This window comes from Phoca vitulina, unplaced genomic scaffold (assembly GCF_004348235.1).
Source record: "Phoca vitulina isolate PV1807 unplaced genomic scaffold, GSC_HSeal_1.0 scaffold12, whole genome shotgun sequence".
In the NCBI taxonomy this organism is placed as follows: Eukaryota; Metazoa; Chordata; class Mammalia; order Carnivora; family Phocidae; genus Phoca; species Phoca vitulina.
This window is the reverse complement of record NW_022589715.1, coordinates 33730626-33751300: the sequence shown is the minus strand read 5'-3', so window position 1 is coordinate 33751300 and position 20675 is coordinate 33730626. Positions and strand designations below refer to the sequence as shown.

The 20675-nt window shown below is 35.1% G+C and overlaps 1 protein-coding gene across 5 annotated transcripts in view; it reads right to left on the bottom strand.

The window, feature by feature from the left end:
* The window catches only part of USP34 (ubiquitin specific peptidase 34), a 260898-nt gene that overhangs the window by 91044 nt on the left and 149179 nt on the right, over nt 1-20675 (bottom strand). For 4 of the 5 annotated variants that reach the window (XM_032410902.1, XM_032410903.1, XM_032410905.1 and 1 more), the window contains 9 exons: nt 20299-20381; nt 17598-17752; nt 16510-16623; nt 14179-14278; nt 13895-14054; nt 11091-11217; nt 10848-10995; nt 4107-4207; nt 3677-3886 (listed from right to left, as the gene is read on the bottom strand). In XM_032410902.1, coding sequence (XP_032266793.1) covers nt 3677-3886; nt 4107-4207; nt 10848-10995; nt 11091-11217; nt 13895-14054; nt 14179-14278; nt 16510-16623; nt 17598-17752; nt 20299-20381 — 1198 coding nt within the window. The remainder of the gene's footprint in view (nt 1-3676; nt 3887-4106; nt 4208-10847; nt 10996-11090; nt 11218-13894; nt 14055-14178; nt 14279-16509; nt 16624-17597; nt 17753-20298; nt 20382-20675) is intronic. The other variant, XM_032410904.1, reaches the window with a different exon arrangement.

Sequence of the window (20675 nt, the reverse complement as noted above, 5' to 3'; positions counted from 1 at the left end):
CTCTTTGCAGGTCACTATTCTAACTAGGAAAAAGTCCTGGTGATGGTGAATTAAGTCCTTGATCTTACATTTGGGAAAAGAGTACAGCTGTTTCTTTTTTATATTGCTAATCCATACCTTATTTTCCAGTCTCAGATAAGCAGATTAAGAGCAAACAATTTTAAAGAACCTACTTTTTCCCATTATCTATTAAATTTGAATTTTTTTTTTTTTAAGATTTTATTTATTTGACAGAGAGAGAGAGCACAGCAGGGGGAGCAGCAGACAGAGGGAGAGGGAGAAGCAGGCTCACCAAGCAGGGAGCCCGATGCGGGGCTTGATCCCAGGATTATGGAATCATGACCTGAGCAGAAGGCAGACAGATGCTTAATGACTGAGCCACCCAGGTGCCCCTAAATTTGAATTCTGTAAGATGCTGAGATAATAGTAACCTGAAGAATGTTTCAGAAAGTACGTAAGAAGTAGGCAAGTTTCTTTTATTTAAAAAATTAAAGCATAACCTCAAAAGGTAAATAAACAGCTAAAGCTAAAATTTAGTTTTAGAATTTTCCAGAGTATGAATTTGTGTAATTCTATTACTGCTGCTGCCAGTGATTTTTTTTTTCACTATAATACAGTCCACCAGATGTCAAAAGATTCTTCTATGTATCTATAAAAAGTTTAGTTCTTTTTGTATAATGATATAAAGCTAGTATACATTGAAAGCAAGCAAATCTTAGAGTTTCAAAGTATCCTTTGCTTTTCTCAAACCAGATGAAGAAAAGCAACCCAAAGTAACATTTTCGGTTTAGCTGGGGAAATGGCACTGAAAGTTGTTCAGTAAAATAGAATTCATTCCTTTGTAAACACCAAGTTAAAAAAAGAAAAAAAAGGATGTATTCTGTGCAAAAAAATACAATATAAAGGAAAAAAAAATCCCATGTGTAAATGACTATGTGCTATGTTAGGATTAAAAAAAACCTACCCTTTATTTTTATTGTTGTAACCTTCTGCAAGACCAAACCAGTCTTGGACAACAAAGAGACCCCCCACATTGATAATGCCATACTTGCCACAAAGTTCAGTCAAGTATCTACTAAAAAATGAATTCTTCCCCTCCAGTTCAGGCCTCAGGTGGACTATTACAATGGACTTTTTTTTTTTTTTTTAAAGATTTTATTTATTTATTTATTTTTTTATTTGACAGAGAGAGACACAGCGAGAGAGGGAACACAAGCAGGGGGAGTGGGAGAGGAAGAAGCAGGCTTGCCGCTGAGCAGGGAGCCCGATGTGGGGCTTGATCCCAGGACCCCGGGATCATGACCTGAGCCGAAGGCAGACGCTTAACGACTGAGCCACCCAGGCGCCCCACAATGGACTATTAATTGGGCCTCCTCCTCCAGTCTTTCTCTAATACACCCACCACACTAACACCTAAACTTTGTTTCTAATAGCCCATAACAGCTTTCTTTTTGTTCCTTTAAAACCTTCCATGATGATAGCAATCCATTTTACAAAGAAGAAAATTCTCATATGGCCCTTTGTGGTATAGGTTCCAATCTCCTTCTTGATCTTTTTTTGAATTACACTATACTCATGCTCCCAGTTTTTCAAACATGCATTCACTTTTCTGTGAATCTGTAATGCTTCTCTTTGCTCTCCTCAGCAGCTGGACCCAATTTAAAAGACTCCCCTTTTGCAAAACCTTCCCCAAATTTTTGTTCCCACCCTATGTTCCCATAACACACTGCACAGCCACCTCCCAAAAAACTGAAGAATTCTTCTAATTATCTTTCTCTCTTTTAAACTGCTAATACGGTGCTGACATGAAGTAAAAGGTCATTAAGTATTTGTGTCATAAAATACAAAAGGTAAAAAAAAGTCAGGTTCAAGGGCATCTGTTACTGATTATTCTGCTTGAACAAAAGAAGGATTTTTTAAGAATTTTGTTTGTTTGTTTTATTTATCTGACAGAGAGAGAGAGAGAAAGAGAGCAAGCACAAGCAGGGGGAGTGGCAGAAGGAGAAGGAGAAGCAGACGCTCTACTGAGTGGGGACCCCGATGTGGGGCTTGATCCCAGAACTCCAGGATCATGACCTGAGCTGAAGACAGACGCTTAACTGACTGAGCCACCCAGGTGCCCCGGATTTTTTAAGAATTTAAAAATGTGCCACCACAAGAGAAAAGGCTATGGGGAACAGAGGACTCAACAGCAGCTACTACTGCATCCATGACCAAATGCATTTTGAAAATACGGAAAAAAGTCATTTAACATTCTTGGGAAAGAAAGTAATAGTACCACTATTTTGTTTGCCACTCAATCTCAAAATAATTCACTGCATGAAACACATCAATGAACATCATCTTACGATAAGTCCATTTAAAGGCATTAAAAAAAAGTCAGCAGACTAATACTGAATCCTTTAGGTGATCTCATACACTCCCTTGAGTTTAAATACTATCTTTATAGTGACTACCCATATCTTATTTCTCCAGACCAAGCCCCTGCTCTGAGCTCCAAAAACTCATTTATCCAACTGCTTCCTTGACATCTCCACTTAATGTCCCATGAGCATCCCTTCTTCATCTCAAATGGAATCTACCCAGTTGCTCAAGCCAGAAACCTGGACACCATCTCCTGTTTTCCTTGTTCCTGAACATTAGTCTATCCCCACTCTTATTCCAAACCAATTAAGTTTTAGACTTAATTTGTCCACTCCCATCATTCTATTCCAGGGCACCGTCAAGTCTTCCTTGGATTAGTGCATTAGGCTCCTCACTGCTTTTTCTATTCTTGCCAAACAAATCTAATACCTTGAAAACCAGAATCAGAATGTATGCTCCTCCTCTGCTTAAAACACTTTACTGCTGTTCACCTTACTATGAGTAAAATGGAAACAAGTTGCTATGGCCAGTCTGGTTCTACTCACCTTTCCAATCTTATTCCTCTCCCACTACCCTCCACATTCTACTCATTATTAGCTCTCTAACAATTCCTAGACCTGCCTGATTCCTTATATGAAGGGCTTCAGGAATTAGAATACTGTGGAGACGATCACTCAATTCTCCTCATTTAGTTGGCTCCTTTTCATCCTTCTAGCTCAGATTACATATGGTTTCCCTCAGAGAAACCTTCCCTGACCAAATAATACATATAAATGAGTTTCTGTCTATCACTATTCCCTAATAATGTTAGTCTTAGCAGCTACTCTCTAAAATTTAGCTGTTAAGTTTACCTGCAGCTATCTGCAAGTCATATCAATTATTTGACTTCCCCACTGGACTGAAGGCGGAAACTGTGCCTATTTTGATCCTTGTAAAACAATACTTAAAAGAGTATACCTAGATTATATTAGGCACTTAAATACCTAATGAATGACTAAATGAGCCCCTGCTTTCTACTGTTCTTAAGAGATTACTAAGAATGAGGCGCCTGGGTGGCTCAAACGTCCAACTCTTGATTCTGCTCGGGTCAAGATCTCAGGGTCGTGAGACTGAGACTGAGCCCTGTGATGGGTTCCATGCTCAGTGTGGAGTCTGCTTGAGATTCCCTTCCTCTCCCTCTGTCCCTCCCCCTGCTCATGCACACACACTCTCTCAAATAAAATCTTAAAAAAGAGAGAGATTACTGAGAAAATTATTTTTTGCTCAACAGAAAAACAAACAATACACTATAAAAATGAAATGATATAGTCACCTCACTATCTTCCACTGCCACTTTTCCTGAGGGTGGTTTAAATGATGCAAGCATCTCTAATAAATCAAAAAGAGTAGTTAAATGAGGTTCTTGTAAAAGCAAAAGCATCGGAATGTTGTCCTTCTGAGGAGGTGGTAGGCAAGATGCTGGCAGCTGAACACCTTCCCCTTTCCGTTCTCTCCTTGGTGCACCCAAAGATACAAATACCATCTATAAAAACAACAGCAAAAGGGGAAAACAACAACACATAATTAGACATATCAAGTTTTGGTTTACTAAATCTCTTAAGTATAAAATAACTTCACACACAGACAAATTCACATACACTTAAAAGCAATAACAACTGTTTTTGAAGGATACCTTCAACTATTCAACTGTTGACTCTTAACAGTCAACAGACCATTAAAACTCAAACCACATTTGTGTGTACCTGCATATCCTTAAAACCAAGCTCATGAAGTGCTTTTTCATCATAATCTGTTGTTAACTCATGTCCAGATGAAATCATCCTGACAGGTCCCATAAGGCCTCCTTAAAAACAGCAAAAAACGTGAAGTGAACATTTTTATAAAAACTAACTTATGTGCTGACACAAATACATGGTTACATTATGTGAGCCCTCCTCTTAACCACTCACTCTAAAGAGCCTCATTTCACTAAATTATTCTGCTTTATCTTTCTTTAAAGCACTTATTAGCAATCTGAAATTATATTATTGGTCTTGCCTCAAAAAAAAACAAAACAAAACAAAACAAAAACCCAGTTCCATAAAGGCAGACATTTTACTACATTCAGAGATGTGGTTCTAGCACTAGAACATAGCAGGCATTCAAATTTATTTTTTAATCCATGAATTTTTAAAAAAAGAAAATGCTTGGTAAGGGTAGGAAATTAAGCAAAGTGATGAAATATCTAATGAATGATTTAAACTTAAATATTGTTAAATTTTATTAACTTCATGTAGAAAAATTCCATTGGACAGACACTACATAGCTCCTTAGGAATGAGTGATACAGGACTCCTGCTTTTCCATAATGATACAATTCTTCATCAAAACCATGTTACTGTAATTTTTAAATATTTTATTTATTTATTTGAGAGAGAGAGAGCACAAGCAGGGGGGAGAGGAAGAAGCAAACTCCCCACTGAGCTGGGAGCCTGACGTGGGGCTCTATCCCAGGACCCTGGGATCACGACCTGAGCTAAAGGCAGATGCTTAACCCACTGAGCCACCCAGGTGCCCTGTAATTTTTAAATATTTTAAAGCTAGTATTGAAATTCATTTTTCTATTACTCTTTTGGGTTTTCCTCTCAGCACTTCTGATATTCCTTAGTTTAATCACACAGTTTATGATTCAGAGTAATTTCATCAAATTTAAAATTAAAGTTCCATTAAGATTTTAGGTAGAATATATTAAGAATATATATTTGTACAGAGACAATCTATGACTGCTGATCTTTTTTAAAATATCGAGATAAAACATCCTTAGTTGTGACGAAGTGCTAAGATAATTTACAGGTGACTTGGTTCCAAGTGCATCAGATACTCTCACCATGCATAACTTTGTTCCAAAAGAGAACTAAGATGGCTAGTACTTTATTTAGGCTTTTGGATTCTACTTAATATTAGAAAGGCGTATATGCTGTATTACACATTAACTTTTGATTATAATGGTTGAGTTGGCTTTTACAATTAACTGAACAGCTTTCTATCTTTTACCACTTTTGAAAGCATCTTTTTTATCATAAAAATTGCTTTTTCTGGGCAACCCTCTCGGGTCCCCTCCCCTCTGGGAGATTTGTACTATCACTTTGCTATCGCTCAATAAACCTTGCTTTCTTGCTCACCAAAAGGAAAAAACAAAAAACAATACCAAATTGCTTATTCCTTAAGAGTTCTGGAAAGAGTTATTCTTTTTAAATATTTCAAATCTTAATGTAGTAAATGTTTCAAAACAGGAAAAAGTAACAAGAAATCTGGAAAAACTCTTAAGGTTACAATGGTATATTAAACAACACATCTACTTTTTACCCTCTGAAACTCCAATAGTAAATTTTCAAAATTTTACTAATTTTGGACAGGGAAAAAAAGCAGAGATAATACCAACCAAGAATGCAAGCTGAAAAGCAAGTGAACTTGTGGCAACCAGCAAGACCCCAAAAAAGCTAACTCTCAATCCCAGAGACAGCTTAAAATCTATATTTATACTGGTTGAACACAGGAGGAAAATCAACACCTGACAAAGAGTGGGGAGAGGTGGAAGGGGAGAAAGAGAGAGGGAGAAGGAGGGAGACAAAGGGAAAAAGAGAGGAAAGGAGAAAAGGAAAATAAGAGCAGCTCAGTGCTGTGAGATTAAAAAAAGAGCGTAGGATACATTTATCTAGAGGCCTAGAAATTAAGTCAAGGGGAAAGGAAAAAGAAAAAATATTTGAAAAAAATATAACTGCTAAACCTTTTTCAAATGCGATAAATATAAACACAAAGACCCAAGAAGCTGAACTTACCCAAAGTGCATAAACACAAAAACCCAACAAGGCACATTAAAATCAAACTGCTGAAAACCAATGTCAAAAAAAAAAAAAATCTTGGGGCACCTGGCTGGCCCAGTTGGTAGAGCATGCAACTCTTAATCTCAGAGTCATGAGTTCAAGCCCCACACTGGGGGTAGAGCTTACTTTAAAAAAATTTAAAACCGAAAACAACAAAAAATTTCTTTAAAAAAAGACACACTGTGGGCACGCCTGGGTGGCTCAGTCGGTTAAGTGTCCAACTCTTGATTTCAGCTCAAGTCATTACCTCAGCGTTGTGAGACTGAGCCTGCCATCTGGCTCCACGTTGGGCATGGAGCCTACTTAAGAATCTATCCCCCACAACCCCCTAAAAAAGGGGGCGGGGTCGCCTGGGTGGCTCAATCGGTTGAGTGTCAGGCTCTTGATTTTGGATCAGGTTGTGATCTCAGGGTCCTGGGGCGAAGCCCTGATATGGCTCCAAGCTCGGCGCTGAGTCTGCTTGGGATTCTTTCCCTCCTCTTCTCCCTCCCTCTCTCACGTGTGCACCCTGCGCCCTCTCTCCCTTGCTAAAATAAATAAATAAAATCTTAAAAAAAAAAAAAAAGACACACTGTATATACAAAGGATGAAAGAAAAAAAAGAAAACACACTTTCAATCAGAAACTTTGCAAACCAAATGACAAGGGGTTTAACTATTTACTAAGTCCTGAAAAGAAAACAATCCTTGACATACAATTCTATGTCCCATGAAAATATCCTTCAAAATAGAAGGTAAAATGAACTTTTTTCTCAAACAAAAGCTTGAGAAAATATATCACCAAAAGACCTGAAGTACAAACATTTTTAGAGGAAGTTCATTAGAAAAAAAAAAAGAGAGAGAGAAACCAAATGGACATTTTGATCTACACATGGCAATAAAGAATGCCAAAATGGAAAATATATGGTAAAAGAAAAGATGAGATTAAACTAATAAAAAATAATCAGATAATTTGCTAAACATTCTACTTAAAATGCAGGAACCATGAGTCTGAATTTTAAAAGCTTCAACAATTTAAAAAAATACTGATGGCCTCAAAAAGATATTTCAACCAAACAGAGCTACCCTACAACCCAGCAATTGCACTACTGGGTATTTACCCCGAAGATACAAATACAGTGATCCAAAGGGCCACGTGCACCCCAATGTTTACAGCAGCAATGTCCACAATAACCAAACGATGGAAAGAGCCTAGATGTCCATCAACAGATGAATGGATAAAGAAGATGTGTACACACACACACACACACACACACACACACACACCCCACAATGGAATATTATGCAGCCGTCAAAAAATGAAATCTTGCCGTTTGCAATGACATGGATGGAACTAGAGGGTATTATGCTAAGCAAAATGAGTCAATCAGAGAAAGACAATAATCTTATGATCTCACCGATATGAGGAATTTGAGCAACAAGACAGAGGATCATAGGGGAAGGGAGGGAAATATTAAACAAGACGAAACCAGAAGGGGAGACAAACCATAAGAGACTCTTAATCTCAGGAAACAAACTGAGGGTTGCTGGAGTGGAGGGGGGTGGGAGGGATGGGGTGGCTGGGTGACAGACATTGGGGAGGGAGATACGTGCTATGATCAGCGCTGTGAATTGTGTAAGAGTGATGAATCACAGACCTGTACCCCTGAAACAAATAATACATTATATGTTAATTAAAAAAATAAAAAGAATAAAATAAGATATTTCAACTATGAAAACAGGAGTACTCAGGGAGTAACAAAGAGATGTTAGATACTAAAAGCATGACAGCGAAAACTCAAAAGAAGGAATGCAAAATAAAGTTGAAAACATCTCTCGGGAAGTTTAAAGCCAAAGAAATGAAACATGAGAAAGATAAGTAAATTTGGAATAGTCCAAGAGATCAAACATGTAGATAATGAAGAATTTCTAGACAGAAATTATTAAATAGCAGACAGGAAATCAATAAACTAATTCAAGAAAATGCCCTCAAACTTAAAGATACAAGTTGCCAAACTAAGAGTTGCCAACCTATATAGCAAAGTACCCATCACAATTGTTGAAAACAGACCAAATACTCAGAGCAGGTATTACAAAATTTCAGCATATTACGAACAAGAAGACTCATTAAGTTCTACAAAAGAAAAAAGCAGCATATGTAAAAAATGTCAGAAAGCAAATGGCTTCAGAATACTGAACAGCAAAAACAGAAGCAAGAAATGCAGTGCAGCAATACCTCTAAAATTCTGAAACGGGGCACCTAGGTGGCTCAGTCAGATGAGCGTCCAACTCTTCATTTCGGCTCAGGTCATGGGTCTCATGGGTCGTGAGATCAAGCCCTGTGCTGGGCTCCATGCTCAGCAGGGAGTCTGCTTGAAAGATTCTCTCCCTCTGCCCCTCCCCGCCTCAAATAAATAAATCTTTTAAAAAAAATAAAATTCTGAAACAAAATTATTCCCAACCTAGACTTCTATACCCAGCCAAATTACCATTTAAGTACAGAAACATGAGAAACAAATTTTTGATTATTCAAAGAATCAAAACTTTACCCCATCAATCTCTCAAGAAGCTACTGAACAACTGCACTATATTTCAGCAAACAACAACAACAAGTGAAACAAGAAGGCATGGGATACCAGAAACAGGATATCCAACACAGGAAAGAGAAAAAGAGAATTACCAGGAGGATGGTAAAGGATATCCTACTGCTGTGTGCCAGACTTGGAGAACAATGAATTGAGGGGCCACTATGACCAAAATGCCTGCTACCTTCATAGTATCTTCTCTGAGGAAGGAATGGCAAGTGGACCTTACCTGGATTCACAGCTGTACCTGAACTACCTTTACCATATGCTAATGAAGTTTCTACCCCCATCTCTATGTCCTACTACCTGAATCAAGAGAAAACATTCATATCTCACAGAAGAAATTCTTCCTTATTCTACCCCTGAGAGCTAAAGTACGTCATGAAAAGATTAGAAACTCTAGGACTATATTTCTGTTTGATATTCCAGCATCTTGCCAAAATTATAGCCCAGAGAGATATGTTTTGACTGTGCCAAGACTTAAACTTGAGAACTTTCCTACTGATACCTTCAGATGAGGTTTTATAAAAACCTTTAGAGAAGGTCAAAATACACCGTCTTTAGCTTGTTTCCTTCTCTGATCCTTTAACCTAATTAACAACTGTACTCCCGTTTTCCTTAATCTATCAAATTTATGCTTATCTGTTTCACAAAAATAAATACGTATTTTAGGAATATATATACCCAAGGTAAAGGTATAAAGAACACACACACACAAAAAAATGATAAACTATAAAATCAAGATAGTGTTAAAGGGAAGTGGAAAAGAGGATTAAAGAGGGATACACAAGTAGCTTCTAATAATGTTCCAGTTCTTAATCTGGAGGGTATGTACATGGACAGTTTTCATTTTATTATTACTCACTTCATATTTTCTTATTTATGTACAATATATTTCAACATAACAAAAGAGGATACCTTTTGACCTGAAAATTCCATAACTAGGTATTTAGCCAACATGCATTAAATGATATATGTGTAGGTATATTCTTTGTGCATTGCTGGTAAATAGCAAACAAATGGAAACAACCTAAATGCCCATTAAGAGAAGGTAAGTAAAACACATCATGGCACCACCATATTAAAAAATATGTATATTTAAAAAGAATGAAGTAACTTTCTAGACGCACTATAAATGGAATGCTACCATTTATGTTTTACGTACATGAATAATTCTTACATTACATCTTGGTATCTCTTGACGGATATATAAGAAGCCAACAATAACATGTGCCTCAGGAGAAGGGAAATGGATGGTTTAGAGATGGGGGTAGGAGGGAGACTTTTCAACATCTATTCTGTTGTGCCAAGAATATTTATTAATTATTTAAGAACAAAATTTAAGATCTGATACTTTAGAAGATACATATGGTTTCATCTTAAACATGATCATCTAAAAGATGCCAAAGAATTATCATTGCACATAGGCAAATTAAAAATCCTAAAAACTTCCAAACTTCAAGATTTTTTTTCTAAATATACATATAGCCTGTTACATTTTACTTAAAATTTAAAGCTCTGAAATTATAACACCTTTCATGGTTGTTCCTCTGATTAGCTCATATTTTATGTACTATGGAAAGACACTAAAAATGCTCTAGTGGTTACAGTAAAGGTGGAATCAAGTATGGTTTTTGGAGCTATATGAAAAATGTCTTAATAGGCTACTCTTTTGGAGGGAAGGGGAGATACACAGGTGGGATTTAAGGGTGTATTATTTTCACATGCTCTGGGAAAAAAAAGAAACGAAATACATCAAAATGACCAAAAAATTTTATTGGGTAAAATTAGGTACTTAAGTAGTGCATGGAAAGTAAAACTGGTAATTCCCACACTGCTTATCAAATAACCTCAGAAGTAAAATTTTTTTGAGAAAAATGAGGAAAAACACTTGCAAATAACTTCTGTAGCAACTCTTAACTCCTCTCTCTGAATCAATGGCACCCTACCAAAAGGAGGGGAGCCACGACCATGCGTGGTACTCTTAAAAGAAGCAAAGGTTCTAAGTTGATATATAACAGAACCTAAAAAATATGAAAATGTAAACTGTTGGACTTACCAGGAAACTCTCCCTTTCGACTGCTTTGACCAAACTCCTGAAGCTGAGCTTGTTGATTTATTTGTTCTTTCTGTAAATTTTCATACCAATGAGTTACTTCAGCCCTAAGATCTGCTACCTGGTCACTAGGATACATTTCAATAGTCATCTGAAATATGAGATGCAACCAATTTAAAAATACAACAAGACAGATATTTGAACTGGGAAATGTTATCAATTTGGAAACTAAAATTATTTAACTACCTTGTCAGGAAGTCCAGCTGGTTGGCATACAACCCTTAGCGGCAGGGACTGTTTGTCACTCAGTGCTTTCAAATGACTACTAATACCAGTGCCTTCAATTTGCCACTGTCTGAGATGGTACGCAAACCTAAAACACACAAAAACGATACATAGGAAGAATATCATTTTAAACCATGTTAATGTTACGGAAGTTTTTAATATTTTACAAAATGAAAAAGCCCACAAAAGGTTCTAGCACATTCCATCTTACTCTACAGCATTAAGTTTAGATTCATCATACTGCATCAACTTAAATGTATAAATACAGCTACGAGTTCCTTAAAAGATAGTTTACAAGAAAAATTACTGAGGAAAAAATTTCCCATTAAGAACATTATCTTTTTTTTTTTTTAAGGGCGGGGGGCAGGTAGTAGAGGGGAGGAATTCAAAGAAACAAACTAATCCAGGAAATGTCAAGTTCTCATTCCTACAATCACAAGAGGAAAAAAGGTATTGGGAAACATTTTTCAGAAACAGAAATGCATCCTAGTAAATATATGCCTAACAGAATTTGAGAGCTAACTCCATGACTGCTGAAATTATAAAATAAACCACAAAGACTAATCTTAAGGGAGAAAGGCATCTAGCAGGTCACTCACTAAATACTGTCAGTTTTCTAACTGATTTTCAGTTGTTTGAAGACAGGATCCAGGTTACCTGAATTTCGTTAAGAAAAGAATTATCAATGTCAAAAACTAATCAGCAATTCTAGAATAGAAGGACAAAAAGTAAGGAAATAAATGGACTTGATTTCCTAGAAGGGATCCAATGTCCAGCTTTTATGGCTGAGCAAACGAGTAATCTTAATCTTCTGAGGCCGGATAATTCTTAGTCGTGGGCGGGGGGACGCAGGGGAAACAGTCTTTGTGCACAGTAGGATGTTTAGCAGCACTATCACTATCTACTATATGCCAACTGTACCCCCTTCTCCCTTAAGCTGTGGTAATCAAAAGTGTCTCTACAAATTATCTAATGCCCCCTGGCAAACAAAATCACTCTGGTTGAGAACCACTCTTTAAATTATAACCTTTCCTCTTAAAAAAAAAAAAAAAAAAGAAAAAAAAGTTTTAAAAAACAGTTTTACTCTCTTAATATAAGGAATACACAAACACAATAATTACTTTATATTTTCATTCTATAAATGTTAGGCAATTTTAAATTAGAATTAAGCACATTAAGCACTTGAAATTGTACAATGATACTACACAAAAGTGTGCATGAAAATTCCTGACGTTTTTAAACTAGCTCTTAGTATTTTGAATATTCAATTGTTTTCTAGTTTCTCTACCTGCCACCCAAAAAATAAATACGTTATTTAACACCAACATTAACTTTTAGAGCAAAACATGATCAAACATAAAAGATTTCTAGCAAAGAATACTACAGTCATTTTCCATGAGTTAGAAAAAAATTGTACATCTGAGAAGGGATTTTTGAAGTGAAATTCATTCAACTTATAAATAGGAGCATTGAATCCTAGGAAACTTCATTTATTTTTAAAGACTTTTAAAATAAATGCTTATTTTAAAAACACAAGGAACACTGTGTGAGGACTAAGGGTTTAAACCAATAGGCCCTTTTTGGTTTGTTGTTTGTAGACTCTGAAGCAAAAAAGAAAATTTTGGAAAAATACATATCATCTCATTAACAGTACCTATCTCTAACAGGAAGAGATAGATTATGATGACTTTCATTTTTTGCAGTATTACCCTTAATTTTATAAATAGTATTTATTTTTATTAATTTGAATAAGACACATCACATTTGCTTATTTTTATTTTTTAGAGTGGTAAAAGTTATGAGGCAGTGTGATGTTTCTGTTCCAAAAAAACTCTATAGAGTTCCCTTACACATTCTTTAAAAACACAAGGAATTATTAAAGTATAATTCCCACAAATTGCAATCATAATCAAAATAAAGAATTTGCAATGCCCAAACATATTAAGTCATGAAGCCATGTTATTTATAAGGAATGTGTAGAATATCTTTTTATTATTATTTCCTGATAATTTAAATAGAATCTCAAAAAATATAAACTGTATCACTCATTATCAAACTAAGCTCTGAAGTTGAAAGATTAATTTTAACAATTTTTGCCAACACAGTTCGTTGTACTTTTACATTTAGTCATGATTTTTAACAAACAGAATTTCTTAATTAAAACTATCTACTCACCTTTCATTTCAGTCGATATATTCATAAATGTTAATTTGCTTTATTTCTGTATTACACAGGGTATGTCTAAATTAATTATACAGATATTCATTAACACAGAATTTTTTGATCATGTTTCCATGGTAAATGGAAATTCAAAATTAAAATACTGTCTCCTAGTCCAGGAAGAAAAAAAAACAGCAAATGAAACAAATGACTCAAATTGATTCAACTATGAGAGATTATTTGATGTTCTTGGTGAGGGTTTTAGTGAAACTTTTTTTGGTGGTGGTGTTCTGCCTTTCAATCACTGTAATACTTTCTTAGAGGTGGAATTCTGTCTAGAGAGTCTTATTCATGCATATCTTCTCAGCGCTCAAGAATTTTTAAAGTTCCACAATACTTATTGGGAACCTATGCTGCCTTCACGGCAAAATGATACATATTATGAATAAAAGTACTTCTATTACTAACCCTTCACTTGTGGTAAGTTAAGCTTTCTACCTGCCCCAACAAAACCTTTACTTTAAGAATACTTTTGTACATGTCAGCAATAAAAAAAAAAAAAAAGGCCTGATATTCACTGTAATAATGTGGTATAAAACAATTACCTTCTCCTAAATGCTTCCAGATGCGTCTTCAGCATAAGGAGTCCTCTTTCTATTACAGTGAGACTTGAGTGTGATTCCTGTTCAAGACTGCTAGAAGCTATCATGAGACTCTCCATACACTTACTAATAAATTCTTGCTCCTTCTCCAAACCCGTTTTACCTGAAAATCAGATGTTTAGACAGTATATCAATCTTTATTGTTTAGCTATGTTAAAAAAAACGAATTGTAGCTAAACAAAAATCCTCACATTAGAAATTATCAGACAATATTCTAAATCACTCACCATTAATATAATAGGAGTTAATATACTGGATAGCTGCTCGACTGACATCACCAGATTGTGCTCTTAAAGCAATGCCCCAAAATTGGTCCATACCACAAAGCTAAGAAAGAAAATATGATGACATCTATAAATCTTATTGTCAAAATATAAATGATTAGAAGACTGAAGTAGTTTCAAGTTTCAAAGTCATACAATATTCAAAGACTTTTAATATCCTATAAAGTATTTAAAAGGCAATTTCTATTAAAATTAAATAATTAAATGATAAAAGCCTTGAAAATTTCCTCAACTACTGAAATACACGTGTACTGGCTCTAAAAAAATTTATAAAGCAGCTAACTCTGTGTGTGTGTGTGCGCGCACATTTATAATGTTTAACCAAAAGTTGTGACTACATAGTGCGAAAAACTCAAATCCCCAAAACATGCTAGAAGTAAATAAAACAATACACACATAATTATTAGCAGAAAAAAGCTTCAATGCTTTCATCCAACTTACTCTGATAAAGCCACTGCTTTTAGATATTCACAAAAAAATTTTAAAATATGGGCGCCTGGGTGGCTCAGTGGGTTAACCGACTGCCTTCGGCTCAGGTCATGATCCCAGAGTCCTGGGATCGAGTCCCACATCAGGCTCCCAGCTCAGCGGGGAGCCTGCTTCTCCCTCTGACCCTCTTCCCTCTCATGCTGTTTCTCTCTCTCTCTCTCAAATAAATAAATAAATAAATAAATAAATAAATAAATAAATAAAATTTTAAAATATGCTAACCCAAGTTGTTACTTTATGATTTTAACTATGCTATGACAAAGAGAATGTGTTCACTGAAAACTACAAAAAAGTGGAGTCAAAGTTCTCAAAAGTTGGGCAGGCTGAAGCAAGGTATCCTGATAGGTAACTGAACAGCCTCTGAGTTCGTATCATCCACTTAAAAAGCACTATTGCCTCAAAATTAGAGTAGGAATACTTCTTAGGTAAAATAGATCTGACTGGTTCTCTGAAATTACCAGACTGAAATTTATCAAAGTTAAGAATTAAGATCAAGATATTAAAAAAAGCAAAACACTACTCAAACAAGGAAAAAAGGTAGGAAGATACCATGAAAGCATTCTAAATCCAATTAAAATTATTCTTTACCACACAGGTTAATATCAGTTTTCCCTATCTTTCTCTTTATAAACACAACTCCAACTTCTAAAGAAAACTAATGAAAAACATGAGTAGATACTACCTAAGTCAAAGCTAGTATTAATAAACTGGAACGTCCAATGAGGAAGACTTTCAAATAACAGTCTGTGTCGGGTGAGTCTAATAAATAATGCCTTCAAGAAAACCCAGCAGCCACCCAATGAGGCAAATGGAATAGCAAGCCAGAAATAAAACTAGCAATTTCTGAGTCTTCAGTTAATGAAAGGACAGTGATACCTCAAGGTCAGAGATGATTTAAGGTAGATTCTATTCTAGGAACTCTGGTGTTGTCCAAGAGCAAGTAAAAGCTTGGTCACACAAATGGCATAACAATCAGATTTTAGACAAACCAACCTCCTAGTGGACAAAACTACTTGATTATATTAGCTAGGAGCTTTTAAGGGACTAAAAAGAACATTCAGATGGCCTCTTCTGCATTAAGGAATGTGTAGTAAGTTTTCATTACATACAACCAAGGTTACATTTGGTAATAAAAGAAACAAACAAAAAACCAAACAAACAAAAATCACCAAATTTGCTTTGTAAAACTTTTTTTTTTTTTTAAGATTTTATTTATTTATTTGAGAGAGAAAGAGAGAGAAAGCACATGAGAGGGGGGAGGGTCAGAGGGAGAAGCAGACTCCCTGCTGAGCAGGGAGCCCGATGCAGGACTCGATCCCGGGACTCCAGGATCATGACCTGAGCCAAAGGCAGTCGCTTAACCAACTGAACCACCCAGGCGCCCTGCTTTGTAAAACTTTTTAAAACCAAAAGATAGCTTTTTTTCTAATAAGTTTTTTTTTTTTTTTAAGATTTTATCATTTTATTTGTCAGAAAGAGAGAGAGAGAGAGCACAAGCAGGGGGAGCAGCAGGCAGAGGGAGAAGCAGGCTCCCTGCCGAGTAAGGAGCCTGATGAAGGACTTGATCCCAGGACCCTGGGATCATGACCTGAGCCAAAGGCAGACGCTTAACCGACTGAGCCACCCAGGCGTCCCAAGATAAAGCTTTTTAAAACCTAAGAATAACAGTCTTCATAGTTAGTAAATTCAGTGCTTGGTAGACTACATAATTCAGTAATCTAATTTGAAGAATAAAAGAAAAATTCCATAAGCTGACCTAATAAAATGCCAAGTCTAAATCCATACCTCAGAGTTTGAACCGCCATCATAAGCACTGGTCGCCAATCGAGCCAAGTTACAGAGATGCTGAAACAGGTTTAAGCCAGTCATGCTAATCGTTTCAGGTTTTAGCTGGGGCATCTTAAAAAAAAAAAAATTTTTTTTTAAACTAGTTTAGTATGATAATTAATATATTTTATTTTATCAAATTTAGATTAACAAATTTAACAAACTTAATTTTACTGAAACCACTGCAGAAGAAAATGTATCAGCTCAAATTTTTAGTGATGATTTAAAAAATTAAAATAGATAATAACTGAATGAAAATTTTATTCAGTTCATAATTGAAACCTAATACCTATTTCAATTTTCAATAATACGTAGATCCAAATAAGAGGATGTGAATAAAGTTTTATCCTTTATTGTATACCGATCCCATACACATTTATAAGATGTGTAGCTATATGTACAGTTTATATATACGTTAGGGCTTGAAATTAAGATCCTTGAGGGTCTATCCGTAGCTCTGTAAATCTATTAAGCGATTTAGTTTATATGTACCAAAACTCATTAATATATATTCAATTCTACCACAGAGATACTAGTTTGCAGAGACTCTATATAATCTCAAAAATAAGCATAAAATAAAAAGTCTATTGCTTTAATATCATCAATGTTTCAAAATTCAAATGGAAAATTACTACCTGAACCAAATGTGGCATCTGATAAAGAATAAAAACTGAATAGAAAAATATCTTTAATAACAAGACATAACAGCGCCTCCTAAAAAGGACTTTTTGGAATCCACAGAAAATCTGGAGATTGGTTTATCTCTGCCATAGGACTGGCTAAAACCACAGCCATCTAACTAAGAGTCACAGAATATAGCTCTTACTCATATTAATATCAATATAAACACTATAGAGGATAAAACTGAAGTAAAACCTACATGACAAAATTATATAAAGACTGCTGAAAAATAGTACATTTGTCTATTTTAAAAATCTATGCCAAAAGAGGAAAAAAACTAACATTACAGAGTTTATATTTCAAGAGATAAAAAGGAAATACGGAAAAACAACATGAATGGTAAAACTGTCGAGAAATAAAATTACCTTCTCCAGGAAAAGATGTTTGTAGGTTTCCATTCCCATAGCATGCTGATCTTTACTTCGAACTTGATTTAAAAACCAATGGAGTGCATCATCATAACACTCAGCATCTTCTACTAAACAATGCCATAAAATGTCGACTTGCTCTAAACTTAACCCTAGATAAAAATTACAGATTTTGAATCATGGTACATACAATGTTTTGGTCCTAATTCAATGTACTAGAAGCACCAATATATGCAGAAATATAAAGGAGATATTTTATAGCATTTTATAAAAATTGTGTTGTAAGAGATTTCACATCATTTATGCTTTTTCAAAATGTGAAAGGTACTTATATATAATCCATATATAAATCATCTAAAAACACACAACTTAATACAGTATCTTTCAAGAGCCATTTGGTCTGGAAAATCACTCTCATTAAAATAAGGACATACACTGGATTGCAATAAACATGATTAATAAGGTGAGGTAATCCCAAAACTTGAGGAGTCAGTTCTAAGGTTTAATTAAGGGTTAACGGAATGCATGCATATCATGTTCAAAGATCATTCTATGCACATAGAAGAAAAAAAATAAATGCCAATAAGCATTATTTTTGGAAACTATGCGGGGGGGGGGGGGGAGAGGAAGGATCTGTATGATGAATAAAGCAAAAGGTAACTGACTGCCTAAAAGAGAAAACATCAAAACATCAGGATATTCAATTAGCTGGGAAGGCAATATAATGAGATAAAATCTGTATGGTACTTTGACCCAAGTATTAAATGATTCCAAAGTCTGGCAGAAAGAAGGCAAAAGAACTGTTCAGAACCAAAAGGAAGGCAATACAGGCAATCACAAATCTGAATATGGATTTGGATAAATGAGATAAAGGAGAAAATCCGAAAGGGTAGAATAAAAGCATCACAGGGATTTTTAAAGTATATCATTAAAGGGTTCCAAAGCCTAGGTTGTTCCCCAGAATTGGAAGGGATAGGAAAATATGATACAATCATAAGAAACCTCTTTCCTGGGAAAGATAGGTGAGATCCAGAATAGAAAAAAACACCTCAGAAGATATTTACCTACTAGCAATATCAGTCTACAGAATTTGATCACAAAATAGGTATCCTATCAGTTTCTCACAAAACCATACAAGTTGAAGAACTTATACCCCTGGGAGCCAATATGTAAAAAAAAAAAAAAAGGAACGAGTGAAGGAACCATAAACAATCTTTACAGCATATTCTAATTTAAATACATTCAATAATTAAGAAAAGAGAGAAGAAAGAACTGAAAAAAACAAAACACAACAACAAAAAAACAGCATCCAGGTTAATTATAGTAAACTATATGATAAAATAAGTGTATTCATAAATGACTGAGTCACCAATCCACATTCAATATAATTTAAGAATAACTATATTATACCTGAGAGTAACTATATTATACCTGACAGGAACTGTGCCAGTAAGAAAAGAACAATTATGATGTGGGAGAAGTGAAGAAGTCTTCAGTTTGATTCTATCTGAACAGTAGCTATTATATAAGCCTATACACTAAGAATCTATACTGTGCTCCCTGGAATGGGAACAGCAAAATAAGTAATTCATTATTCAAATACTGGGAAGAGTGGCTAACAGTTTCCAATGAGAATCTTAATTAAACAAACATGAAACTTCATAGTCGTGTGAAATTATTTATGCTGACAATATCTGTCTTGGGTTGACTGCTCTATGTATAAGATTGATTTTATATATTTTATATTATTTATTTCTTATATATTATCAGTCATAATGGGTACAATAAAAGACCTAATAACATGAAACAGAAGTTTCCTTTCAAAAACCAGTGTCTCATTTTAAAATCTTTTGGTATCACTTTAGTGGCATTTGTTACAAAGAGCTTAACTTGAAGAAATTACAGAGTTAAACAGTAAAATGAACAAATGGTGTATCTCAAGCACAGACACAGACTTAAAAGAGCCGTGATGACACCTCTCAGGCTAGCAAGACACTTACCAGTCTGACTATATTAACCACAGCTAAAGAAAGAGAATGTCCTAAAACAGAGTTTGTTGACATGGACACACAGAAAAAGTGTGGAGAGTGAAAAATAACACACTGTGTCCCGCAAGAGAAAAGGAGCTCTGGCCAAAAGGAAATCAAGCTTCCTCCTCTCTTGTGAGAACACCTAGCGTGTGGATTTAGATATGGTCCACACCCTGAATATATCAGACCAATTTTTTGGGGGTTAATTATTAATGAAATTGAATTTTAGATTAATCTAAATAAAACCAGGGTCTCTAAATGTCTCTATCACCTGTGAAGCCAAGCAATTTGGGGTAAGACTAGCCCTGATAATAATATGTAGACAGTGGCTGTTTCCAAATGGAGTTATAAGAGAATTCTATAACTAAAAGAAATAAAAAATACAGTCACCCTTAAACATGGTATCTTCTACCCCAAATATCTTGTTCTTGAAATGAGCTGTTTATCCACTGAGGAACTGGATTTTCAGAGACTGAAGCAGAAATGTGTCAGGGTCACGCTCATACTGCCATACATACTGAGGACATTTGGTATTAAAAATATGAATTAAATATTAGTCACTACAGAAATCTAAAGGCATGAGCACATTTAACTGAACTCTTCCAAGAGTCAATACAGACCTAAAAACTGATTAAAATACTGATTAAAAGACTGATTAAAAAGCTTACTGAAATGATCAGGTGATCCCAGAGTTGAAAACACACAAGTCAAGAACTGAAGTCGAACTTGAACTTCGGCACTATGGCTGTACCTATATTTAAAAAGTCATTAAAATAATTAACTGAAAGATCCTACTTAATTATTTTTAAAGATTTAATGGCCCTATGTTAAATTATACCAAAGAAGTAAAATTCCACTTTAGTATCATAATTATTAAATATTTTAATTACAATTGATCCTCGAACAACACGGGATTTAGGATGCCAAACCCCGTGCGGGTGAAAATCTGTGCAGAACTTTTGACTCCCCAAAAACTTAGGTACTAATAGCTTACTGTTGACCAGAAGCCTTACTGATAATATACACAGTTGATCAAGACATACTT